The 13453-nt window shown below is 36.4% G+C and overlaps 1 protein-coding gene across 4 annotated transcripts in view; it reads left to right on the top strand.

Moving 5' to 3' along the window:
* CHRM2 (cholinergic receptor muscarinic 2) overlaps nt 1-13453 on the top strand; it is a 157778-nt gene that overhangs the window by 91068 nt on the left and 53257 nt on the right. For 2 of the 4 annotated variants that reach the window (XM_077143087.1, XM_077143168.1), the window contains exon 3: nt 9005-9073. The exons of the other annotated variants lie outside the window; for them this stretch is intronic. In XM_077143087.1, coding sequence (XP_076999202.1) covers nt 9012-9073 — 62 coding nt within the window. In that variant the 5' untranslated portion in view covers nt 9005-9011. The remainder of the gene's footprint in view (nt 1-9004; nt 9074-13453) is intronic. 4 annotated transcript variants of the gene reach the window in all.

Consider the following 13453-nt stretch of genomic DNA (forward strand, 5'->3'; position numbering starts at 1 on the left):
GCATGACCATCCATATCAAATAGGAAGGTAAAATAGTACCCACATTTTCCTTCATCACCAAACACGTGTTCGACGGCTTGGTTACCGGCATGAAGTGTAACAAGGAGAGTGTCTCCCATGGTGATTCTTCCCAGAAATAAAGAGGAATTGAATCTGATGGTTTACTGATTGTGAGTACAAAAGCATCGATATTGTTGCAAGCAGGGATATGGATGGTCCTCCTTCTCCCTGGAGAAGTGAAGGACCATTGGACTTCAATTTTTATGAGAGAGTGGAGGGCATTTCTGGAGTTGGGGGAAAAGCCAGTGAGGTGGTGTGGAGTTAGATGACCTGGCCCTTTTGCCTCCTCTCCTTGCCGGGATCTGAATGCTATCTCTGTGCATACTATTCTTGAAACGTCCATTACATAGAAAGTTGCTTCTCCCTAAGAATAACTATAATTGGGACTTTGGTTAAAGGTTTTAGAAGTTTTTGAAAAAAGAGCACTTGTTAAGCAGTTTAATGTTTAAATCATTGCAATTATAAGAGTTAATTTATGAAAACGTCTTTGCTGGTCTCGCTTTACAACTTCAGAATGAAGCTATCTCCCAATTTCAGCTCCACATGGTCATCTCCGACATCAGCCTGCTTGTTCCCACGAAACACCTGCTGCCGAATGGAAACTTCCCCACAGGCCTTTCTATAAGAGAACATGAATCCCATGACTCTTTTCCCTTCTAGGAAAAGTCATTTGTTTTGTTTTAGAAATAATTCACTATTTTATCTCTCCTTTTATAGGCTTCCAGAGGTATGGAGCCTGTAAAACTTGTAATTTCATTCAGGACTTAATTGGTTTAAATAATAATAATGTGTACTTCAGGTAAATAGATGATCTCAAGTTCTAGTTGTTCACCTTCTAGCAATGTGGATTTGGGAAATTCACCTCTTGCGCTTAAGTATTTTTCTGTAAAATAAGGATAACATGATTTACTTCACCAAACTAATGAGTTGGTGGGAGGATTAAATGAGAAAAAAAATACACAAAAGAACGTTTCATGTTAGCATCCTATACAAATGTTATTGTGTTTTCCTCTTTAAAATAAGACTGTCGGTTTGAAATGTCAAAGAAATAGTTTAGATGTTCTTTAATTTGACCCTAACACAAATTTTTAAGGTAAGGAAGCAGAGTTTCATTTAAATTAAATGAATTAAGTAAAGTTTATACAACTGGTAGAATGGAGTATAACACACCTTTAGTATATTTTGAATGGGCATTCAGTGAAGTTCAACAGGAGAAAGTATAATTGCAGTGAAAATTAAGTACTGTGAAATGTAAGATAATTTATTTAAATAAATTCATAGGCAGTCTAACAGTTTTATCTGGTGACCAGTGATTTTGCATCTGTGATTGTCTAGGACTAGGTTTCTAGTTGCGATTTTGTTCTTTACTTGGTTCCTATGTTTTGTAATAAATTGATTAATGACTTAGATGAAACCCAGAAACTCCAACTTAATATATTTGTGGATAAAAATAACTGACAGGATAATTTGAAGATTTAGAATTTAGAATCAGAAAGCTAAGTGACTTCAGCAGGTTCAAATAATGAGCCAAAGCCAGCTAGATGATATTTAAGAGAATAAATTCAATATTATGTACCATGCTCTTTAATTTTTTTTTAAACATAACATACAAACACCAACATTCTTACCATATGATCATTCCATTCTTGGTATATAATAAGTAACTCACAATAACATCACATAGCTGTATATTCTTCACCATGGTCATTTCTTAGAACATTTGCATCAATTCAGAAAAAGAAATATAAAGAAAAAAGAAAAAATCTCACACCTACCATACCCTTTACCCCTCCCTCTCACTGACTGCTACTATTTCCATCCACCCAATACATTTTAGTCTTTGTTTTCCCTATTTTTTTATACTCCTTACCACTCCTTTTCATTGATTACTAGCATTTCAATTCACTAAATTTATTTTAACATTTCTTCCCCTTATTATTTATTTGTTTTTAATCCATTATTTGTTTTACTTATCTGTCCACACCATAGATAAAAGGAGCATCAGACATGAGGTTTTTGTAATCACACAGTCAGGTTGTGAAAGCTATATCATTATGCAATCATTTCTAAGAAACATAGCACTGGAACGCAGCTCTACATTTTCAGGCATTTTCTTCCAGTCTTTTAACTGAAAAGGTGATATCTATATAATGCATAAGAATAACCTCCAGAATAACTTCTCAACTCTGAAATCTCTCAGCCATTGACACTTTATTTTGTCTCATTTCTCTCTTCCCCATTTTGGTCGAGAAGTTTTTCTCAATCCTTTGATGCTGAGTCCCAGCTCATTCTCGGATTTCTGTCCCACATTGCCAAGAAAGTTTATAGCCCTGGGAGTCATGTCCCACCTAGAGATGGGAGAGGGTAGTGAGTTTGCTTGTCGTGTTGGCTTGGAGAGAAAGGCCACATCTGAAGAACAAAAGAGGTTCTCTGGGGGTGACGCAGGCCTAATTTTAAGTAGGCTTAACTAATCCTTTGCAGAGATAAGTTTCATATGATCAAACCTCAAGATTGAGGGCTCAGCCTATTGCTTTGGTTGTCCCCACTGCTTGTGAGAATATCAAGAATTCTCCACATAGGGAAGTTGAATTTTCCCCCTTTCTCACCATCCCCCCAAGGGGACTTTGCAAATACCTTTTTATTCACTATTCAAATCACTCTGGGATTTATCAGGGCATTTTGTAGGACAAACCTACAAAATCTCATGCCCTACTCAAGGTTCCATGTACTTATGTTGTTCAATTAAACTATCCACATAAGTTATATTAGAAAATGCAGTAGTCAAAATATAAATTTTGTACCAAATAAACATTGTTTGCTTTAGTCTCACACATAAGCTAAAGTTTTAAAATATGAATTACCATCTATTTTCAGCTCCCTGCACTATTAACATTCCTTTGTTCTTCCTCATGCAAAAAGATTTTTTAATTTGTACATTTAGTCACTATCATTATACACTCCAGGCATTCCTAGATTATACCATCTCAGTCTTTGTCATCTATCTTTTCTTCTGATTTCATCTGTGTTCCCAGCCTTCCTTTTTCTATCATTCTCATATTCAGCTACATTCAGTGTACTAATATTATTGTATTACAGTTAGGTAGTATTGTGCTATCCATTTCTGAATTTTTACAATCAGTCCTGTTGCACAATCTGTATCCCTTCAGCTCCAATTTATGTACCATGCTTTGAAATATTAACCAAATGGGTAAAGGATATAATAATTTGTATGAAAAAAATCACTTAAGGCAATGACAAAAGTCCATAGTGTGATTCAGTGCTATGAATCCATGAATTCTAGCTTAACTGGTAACCTGAATAAATATCAGCAACAGTACCACTCTCTTTTACAGACCGTGCATTGAGAGGAAGCCTAGTAGAGTGGTTAAAAACATAAACCTTAAAATCAGACACTCTTGTTAAAGTCTGGTTTTGTGACCATCCTTCAGTTGTGTGACCTTGGGAAAGTTACTTAATCTTTTGGCACTTTAGTTTCCTCAATTGCAGTATGGAATTAACAACAATAGTACATGGTTTGTAGAGTTGTTAGAAGGTTTAAAAGAGAAGCCCGGTGCTCACATGGGGTCTGGTACACCATTTAAACATTAGCCATTATGATTATCAGTGTTAATTCTGAACCACAAACTAAGAAAGACAAACTATAATGAGATAATTGATTAATAATAATAATGAATCACCTTTAACTGAACATTTATTAAGCTCCAAACCCTGAGCTAAAGCATTTGATTTCGATCTTTTAAAGAAACACTGGGTGGGCGGTGTGACAATGGCTCAGTGACAGAATTCTCACCTGCCACACTGGAGACCCAGGTTCATTTCCAGTACCTGCCCATGCAAAAAAAATTTTTTTAAAAACCCTGGGTGTTAAGTACTATTAACTTCATTTTGCACACAAAGAAATGGAGAAATGGGTAGGTTATTTCATACAACCAATAAGTATTTCTACTTGACTTTAAAGTACTTTTACCCATTAAGTTATGTTCATTTGAAGATGAACTGACAAAATTGAAGAGTTTGATCTGTACGTGCCGGGACTAAATAGAAATATATTGTCTCCTAATATTTGAAAGATTGTCAACAAGTTCTTGACCTTGCCTAGCTAATAATATAGTTTTACTCAAGGATTCGAGGACAGAGCTCTAGTTCATCCTTCCATCTATTCAGGCCTGAGTTTACTGCATTAACCTCTTATCTAAACTTCATAAAACTAAGCTTTTCTTGGAATAATTCGTCCTGCCTCCTATTATGAGGTCAATCTTCCAAAAATACTACTACTATTATATCAGCCTCTGGCTGAAAACCCTTTATTGCTTCCCACATGGTATGCAGGATAAAGTCCAGATACCTTAACTTGGCCTTCACAATCTTTCATGACCTGGCTACAACCAACATTGAGAATCAATTACTTTTAGCACTGGAAGTTATCTGAGATATAATGTAGCCCTTTCCTATCATCATCAAATAAGGAAAATGAAGTCTCAAAACTATTATGATTAACAAAAACCTAAAGCTAGTTAAGAGAAGAGCTTAGATGAATCTGCAGGTCTCTATACCATAATTGCAGATAAGACATTCCAACCAACAGCAATAAATGAAGTAAAGCACATGAAGTATGTTATTCTGGACAGCAAGGTAGGACGCCTACAGCCATTTCTTCTAGAGAAACCAGAGAGAGGTTTGTCTTTTTATAGTCCTTTCTTATTGCTTTTTTGTTGTTTTCTTTGAACCCCTAAATGTGTCTGGACTGATTTGATGAAACATACATGTATACTCCAGGAAACTTCAAGCAAATTACCATATTATAGTCTCTGAGATATTTTTGCTTTTTGTTTTCATTTATCTTTTGTCTGAGTCTGCTATAAGGAAGAAGAATATCCCAGTGGTAGTAGACTGCTTCTGGGTAGTTTCCAAACTATGTTTGTGGTTTAGAGGGCAAAGCACAAATTTTGGAGTCAAAGAAACCAGTTTTTACACCTTGGCTCTGTCCATTTCTACCCCCATGACCTTGAGCTAGTAACTGCACCTTACCGAGCTTGAGTTTCCTAGGCTTAAATAGGGACCTTTGCATCTGACTTTTAGATGTGTGTAGTGTTTTATTAAATTAATGAGTTGAAAACACCTGCTCAACCTTTAAAGTGTACCAGGTCTCAAGAGGAAGTGAGGGAACAAAAATTCAGCTATTCTCAGTAGCAGTCTTTCGAACATCCAGAGCAGATCTTTGCACATTGACCTAGTAGGATAAAGACATTAAAATTGCAATTTTTAAGGTCTTTTGCCTTTTTCTGGCACCTCCCTGAAAGTCTGCAACCACTGAAGTAAGGGGAAGCTTATATGAGAAGGCACCTATTCAATCAAATCACAGAAAGTGATTTCTCAATTTCTTCTTTGTACACGGGGAAAAGCAAGGGTTTGTGTCCCAGCAGCTTCCAGGAGCACACCCCACCCCTTCCCTTAGGAAGTGTTCCTGACCACTGGTCCCAAAGGATCAGTGCTAGTCCTGTAACTAAAGCCCAATAGCAAACTGGGTGACCCTGCAGGACTCAGTTTTTAGAGAGCCTATTTCGAAAGATAAAACATATTTTTTGTCAGGGGCCCAATGTGCTATTCTCTCATTCTTTTGGAACTCACATACTTTCTTTATGATGTCTGGCATTTTCAGTTCTCCTCTTGTCCCTTTACCCTTTCATTTAACATGTCACACTTTGACAGAGGCTAACCTTCACTGTCGGGGAAGAATAACCCCAGGGCAGGCTGTTTTCTCATCATACTCTGTACCCAAGAGGAATTCAGAGAAATAATTTAGTTTTTCCTAAATCTCTTTATCCTCTTTGATTTTTCTCATGCTTTGCTGGTTTGCAGACACTCACTGGGGCACACATAGACAATGCACGAGAGAATTTTTTTATTTAGTTCTTTTCCTCTCCCTTCTTTTTGTTCCTCAAAATTGGTTTTTGTACTTTAAATCATTTTCTAACCTTTTATTGTCAGTCTCCACTCCCTGCTAGCAGTTTCATATGTATTCACATTTCCATTTTAATCATAGCCTCTGAGAATTGAAAAGAAACTTAGAGGTCACTTATCCCAGCTTGCACAGGGGCACTTTTTCCAGCTAACCTAATGGGCAGCTATTCAGCCTGGTTGGACACTTGTAGTGTTGGCAAGCTCACTGTTCTTCGTTTGGTACAGCCCACCCCGTTAAGGGAACACTCCCATCATCTTTCTTATTTTTAGCCATTACTATCTCATGCTGACCTTCAACCATTGTTGAGTTTCTTTCTAGAGCCATACAGAATAAATGTGTCAACATTTGTGCATGTTCTCTCTTCTCATGTGCTCCTTTTATTCTGTGCCTCTGTTTCTCATAGAGTGTGGCATCCTAACTTGTTTCTTTAATTTTTGGAATTTAGCTTATAATTGCTGTTTCCCCCCAACAATTGTCAACAGAGAACTACAATAGGAATATAACTTTCAGTTACTAGAATAGTATTTTTTAAATTAAGCAACCTGTGAGTCTTTATATTATGATATAGATTCTCCAATTAAGTTAACCTATACATGTATACAGGTGTTTCTATTAGGCTAATGACAGACTCCAAGGTGATATTACTTTGACCAATAGCCTCTTCTTGAATCCATGATTCCTGAAAATGATATTATCTCCTGGGAACATTTTGAGGCAAGACAAAAAGAGGTTCTTATAAAGATCTTATAAACACAGAAAAGAAACACAAAGACTTTCAACGTAGGACTATGCTTTAAATTGAAATAGTTCCAGATGATCTCACAAGAACTTAGTGGAAGAATGAAATAGAGACTAAGAAACTCCAAGAGAAAGTTTTTTGCACAAAGTGGAAAGTACAAGAAGTAGTGTGTGTAAATAGCTAGAGGGAACTGGATTAGAGAGAGGACAACTGAAAGATGCAAAGAACAGAGAACTTTCCTGGAGACTTTTTTTTTTTTTTTTTTTTTTTTTTTAAAGGAAAGACAGAGAGAAGGAAGGAAGGATAGAAGGAAGGAAGGAAGGAAGAAAGGGAAACATCTTTAAACATTTTCTTGTTTTATTGTATTCTGTTTCTCCGTTTTTGTTACATGGGCTGGGGCCGGGAATCGAACCGAGGTCCTCCGGCATAGCAGGCAAGCACTTTGCCCGCTGAGCCACCGCGGCCCGCCCACCTGGAGACTTTTTATCCTTGATATTCTTAAATACGATTTCTTACTTTTATTAATATTAACTCATTACTCTTCAAAGACTATTTATTGATCTCTTACTACATGCCTAGCAAAATGCTAAACACGTACCATAGTGTCTTGGTTAAACTTCACAACTTGATAAAATAGAAATTATTATTGATTTGCTACTGAAGAAGAAACCAAAGATCAGAAAGGTAAAATATGTATCCAAGATTACACTTCTCACAATTCACAATTCAAACCCAGCTAGGTAGAAGTCTAAAGTATTTAAATTTAAGCACCAAAACATGATAGTATGTGGCTGTTATTCCACATTGTCACAAACGACCTCCAAGATTCAGATAGATTATTCTGATCTTGCATATATTGTATTACATGCAATGAATAAATCAAAGTGTTGGGACAGAAAAGAACCAAACTGAGAATGTTAAGGCAGAGAATGTTATCCCAGTTTTGTGCCTAGCTAAATTTATGTTGCAAAAATCATTCAGCTCTTCTTAGGCTTTAGTATCTTCAATGGCAAATGGGAACAGCAACCTATCTCATGGGTTACTCTATAAATCAAGTTATCTAATGCCTGTAAGTGTATCATGTCATCAGAGACCCTTCAAAGACTTTGATACTGTTTGTAATATCAATAGCCATGATATAAGCTAATTAAATTATAGTAAACCATTCATAGATTAATTTGAAAAGCACTTATTTAGTGCCTACAGGAGTATATACAAAGATACATAAAATATAGCTCTTACCCTCAAAAGGTTTGCAATCTAAAAGGCTTATGCTAGCATTAGTTGCTATACATCAGAGATGCAATTTCATTGCCAGCATATATTTATTCTTGTAGCAATAAACTATACTACTCTTTTTGGATTTCTTGATAAAGAAAGCACAGAGGAGGAAATTGAGATTTTTGTTTTTATCCACTCCCAATAGAGAATGTATATTCTAATTTGGTACCCCTAGTTTCTATGACAGATAATATTCAAACTTACTATGAGTAGCATGATGATACTCACTTATAAATACCTTTATAAATCACCTGACTATGGAAAGGCATAGTAATTTTAAACTATTCATATAATAATCGGTCTCCAAAGTCAGAAATGTATGAAAATGTCTGAGTCTAAATAGCCCTTCCTTGTGATTCACTTTATCCTTAGATACAAACATAGAGAATGGTGATCCGTAAAAATAATTCAATTACTTTCCAAGATGGATAATATACCCAGGTAGTAACAAGTTTCATCACTGCATTCATTCTATTGAAATTTCTGATCAAACAAAATCCTCCATTTTATGTTAGCCAATTCGTTTTCACTCCTCATCACCAATTATACAGTCAGGCAAATCATGATTATGTCAGTAGCTTGAGGAATGATTTCAGCACCTTATGTCCAAGGCCAGTAAATGATTGACAACACAATGAAAATATCAACTATGAAAGCATTTTAGGATTTTTTTTTAAGTGGAGAGGTTGGCTTCAAATGAAAACATAAAAAGAGACAGTTATTTGATCTAGAAAAAATGTGTGTGTGTATCTTCCTTGAAGTTCTATTTCCTTAAGGTCTAGGGATGGAGAGTATTAGAAAGGTAAAAATGAGGTAACAAATCGACTGTGAAATTGAGGATTACCAATGCAGTAATTGAGGCATTTCTTCTTTCTACTTTAATAATTACAAAAGTTAATGTAGAAAATCAATGTAGTGATTATGCCTTTTCATCTATGCAGAGAAGCTATGAAGTCTTCTTCTCCATCATTGTTGATTTACCGTGTGCCTAGGAGTCCTCTTCAGCAACAGTAGGTACCTGTTCACCTGATAGGGATTCTTCCTATCTGAGGTCGCTGCTAAAATGCTCTGTTTCTTTAAAGGAAATCAGTGGCCCCCGGTAATGTTATTACCATTTATAATTTACAGAACAGGAAATAGAAATTAAGGACCTCAAGGAAGCTGGAATTAGTGGGACCTGGTGGTGGGGTTAAGTACAGATAAGAGAAGTTGCCTTCCACAAGCGTCAGGAGAAAAGAATGGGGACAATTGGGGGAAAATCAATAGGTGGAAAGTGTTGATGGTTGCGGTTTTCTCTCTTGAGAGCCTCATTTTTTCCTAATGATGTAGGAGGTAGGAGACAGTTATGAGAAATGTGGAAATTTGGGAATAGTGAAGGGTTGAAGTAACTGAAGGAGTTTGGAGGCAAGATGACTAAGAAGGACCCTTGTGAGGTTAGAATCCTGTCTTAGTCATATTTCAGTCTCATGGCTGTATATTTTTCTATAGTAGCAGGCTACAGTTAACTCTGTCACTGGGGCATCTGCTCACAAGATGGAGTCGGCAGAATAACAGTGGGTGAGTGATTCAAGTTTACCAATTGAAGAGGTCTGGGGAATATTATTAGCCTTGGACATTAAATGGATCAACTGTGAGGATATCACCCAGGCAGTAAGTAGGATCAGAAGTACAGAAGAATAGCATGAGTCAAGAAGGAAAAGTTTCTGCAAAAGTGATTGGTTAGTCATGGATTTGGCTAAGGGGAGGGCAGCAGAGATAAGATTAAATGACAAGGAACCTCAAGTGGTTTTTATTTTTTGAGGAGGAAATAGTTTGATCTATTTCAAGAAGCAAGTGGAGTCGCCCACAGATGACTTTCTGTGGTGCACAGAGAGTGAGAAAATGAGAAGTCTCCAATTGATAAGCTAGGGGAGGCAGCATTCAGCCCTAGGAAGGGAGGCAAGTCCATTCAGTGGATCCATGGTTGTTGCAGGGCAAGAAAGGGAGGGAATAGCAGTGAGAAGCAACCATGGTGGAATAAAAGAAAGCTGTAATCAGAGCAGCTTGGATGTGATGCAGTGATGAAGGATGGTAAGGCAGAATTAGCTGACTGGAACACTGAATTAAAAATGTGTCTGGGCCAAGGCACAGAGACACTGGGTGGTGTCTAGGAACGATGACCTTTGTTGTCTGTTGCTCATTGCAAAGAGGCCTACCTTAGAGAAGGAAGGTAAGTCAGAAGCTAATATATATCATACTGTAAATAAATATTCTCATTTAATCTTCATAACAACTCCAGAATATAGATTTAATTATCTCATTTTTCAAGAAATGAAGAAACAAACTCAGAGAGGTGAAAGAAACTTCCAAGGTTGTTAAAGCCAGTAAATGCTTAGTACTAAGATCCAGACCCAAGTTTGTCTGAATATTCTTTCCTGTATATCAGTTTAGAAGAATTGTTATTTAGCTCCAGATTGGCACTTGCTCTGAGTCAATTTTTAACCAAGATTCTTTATCCTGGGAAATTAATAATAACATTGACTTTGTCTATATAGTATTAATTGACTTTTTAAGTGATCAAATGAGATATTTGTAAAAACAGTTTGACATGAACAAAGTATAAATGCATATATTAACTCCATTCATGAGTATATTCTTTACCCTACCCTTAAATCTTTACATATACAAGTAAATACACTTACTCTTTCATTTATTAATTTATAATGTAGTGATCTTTCTACAGTATAAACTTATCCTCTGAGAAATTGCTAGGTTCAGAATATGGAAATATTTACATTTATAAGATACAGTTAGATAATTTTCCATAAAGGAACATTTCTCCTTTGTAGAGAAATGTTTCATGCTGATTCACATTCTCTTCACTACTTGTCATTGTCATATTTCTTAGTCATTGCTAAGTCCAGTGAGTATAAAATGATATCTCATCATGGTTTTAACTTGCATTTCCTTGATTAATTATTAGACTGGGAATCTATTTGTTTACTGGTCACCAGTATTTCTGCTTCTGTGGAATGTCTGTTCATGCATTTTGCCTATTTTTCTACTGGGGTGGTTGCTCTTTTCAATTGAATCCCTCTCCTTTTATAATTGTAGAGTTTTCATGAAGAGGATGAAATATTGTACCCAAAGTCACGCAGTAAATTGGTTTAAGAGCCTGAATTAGGACTGACCTAGTCCAGTGCTTTAACACTGTCATGACCTCCTTTTTACCAAGACTTCTCTTTCTTAAACTTAAGGAGTACCTGGGCAAAGTCATTTGCACAGGACTATGTGGAATTTCGAGGTTGAATGGCTCTTATTACCTCAACTTCATATCCTTGCAACAGAAAAGAAGCAAACTGTGCCAGGCACATCAATTATAAGGGAACCAGGTCAATTTGATAATGCATGAAATTTGTTGTAGCACAACCACTAACATAGATCTTTTAGTCTGGAGAGAGGTGAGGTTACATGTAGATTTGATTTGAAACCTTGTGTAAGATATATGACAGGCATTAGAAATATGACACTTGGAAGAGAAAATAATAAAGAGTGACTTGTTGGAGAAGCTGACTGGCCAGCCAGCTTTGTGAGATTTTATTACTGCAGTATACTTCCCCTTTGTTTCATGGTAATAATAATGTTCTTGTCAGTTTGTCATTCTTCCCTGTCTGACAGTATTTGAGAAAAGAGAAAGTGGGGACTAGCGTATCAGAATACAGAAAAGAATACAGGGAGATATTTTCTGTCATTTCCTAATGATATCCTCAGAGAATAATTTTGGATCAGCCATGAAAAAATAAATGTACAAGTAAAATATTTCAGTGAATTCGTTCATTTCTTCATTCTCTCATTTCTTTGCATCCCCTCATTCATCATTTCAAGTACAAAACATTTTCTTCAAACCACATGCTGAGTAAAACTAGTGAAGAAATTCACCTTTTTCTAGTGAAATGGCATCCTGTGGTCTACACGCATTCTTTGTCTTTCCTTGTTATCAGCTTCCCAGTTTCTAACACCAGTCTTTCCTCTTTGCTCTTTCCTTTCTCTACTTCGTTCAGTGTCTCTACGATTGAGGAGAAACTCACGTCTCTGGAGGTGCTCTTACTTGTATGCATCCTCAGATTATTCACCTACCAGATGCAGCAAGTTTGACTCTCTAGTCCCGAAAGTACTAAACTAAAACCACAGGTCTTCATGGAGGGCAAGAGCGGAACCCTGATCATTAACCCCACCAAGTTCCCTATGAAATGAATTCAATGGCCAGGACAAAGGCAGAAATAGATGGGAGGTCTTGGGAGAATATGAGAATGAGAAAGGGGCAGATAACCCAGTAACAAACCTTAGAAGACAGCCCATAATCTCTTTCCAGTATTTGACGTGGGACAAATAGTTATTTGTTTCAAACATCACAATAGAAAAAATTATATTTGTAACTGTGCCATGTCTTATCATTACAGAGTGGAAAATATTCTGCCAAAAGCCTTAATTTAATTCCCTTCTTCATTACCTCCCTCAATTGTTTCTCCTCCTTCCTAGCGTTTTTCTCATATTTGCTTTAATTGTAGAGTTAATTGAGCCATTATTAAAGCTCTTATAATCCAATCCTGCTGTTTTACACATAAGGAATTGTTGCCCAAGGGGCATTGTGGAGCTTGTCCAAGTTCTTAAAACCTGAAACTCTGGTTTATTGACTTCTCGACTGGTGTGTTCTACCAATTATGACCAGAGTTTCTATTCTTGGAATCTACTTCTGAAATACCTTCTGACAGCATTATAGACTGGCTCTTTCCATTTTTCTATTTCATTTTAGTGAATTTAAGATATAACTTTAATATTCAGAAATTGAGCATCCAGAGGTCCCACATTTTGTAGATTAATTGTCAAACTAACAAATATCCTACAGAGAAGAGCTGGTTTTTCAGGATTGATAAATGGGCCTTGTAGAGGCCTCAGAAGAGTCAAGTTATGCTCTGCTGACAGTTTAACAAAATGCAAATGGTAAATAAGTATATAAATACTTTTTCTGGTGGACTTGTTTCCTGGGATTCTCCAAGAACACAAAAATGTTGGTTATATAAAGAGTAGAATTTATTTCATTATCCTAAGAAACCCATATTTAGCAAAATTTCACATAAAATGTGACATTTAGTTATGTCATAGGAACAATCATTCATTCAACAAACATTCATTGAATACCTGCCACTTGCAGAGATGAGTAACAGGCAAAGAAAATATAGAGGACAGATACAATTCTTGCCTTCAGGGAGTTCGCAGGGCAGAAGCAGGTATGCAAGCCAGCAATTAAAATCCTCTGTCAGAGTAGACACCATATGCCCGAAGATTTAAAGAATGAGCCGAGCTTTTTCAGACAGTCAAAGCAAGCTAGGAGAAGGCATTGGCAGCATCAG

This window comes from Tamandua tetradactyla, chromosome 1, assembly GCF_023851605.1.
Source record: "Tamandua tetradactyla isolate mTamTet1 chromosome 1, mTamTet1.pri, whole genome shotgun sequence".
Lineage (NCBI taxonomy): Eukaryota > Metazoa > Chordata > Mammalia > Pilosa > Myrmecophagidae > Tamandua > Tamandua tetradactyla.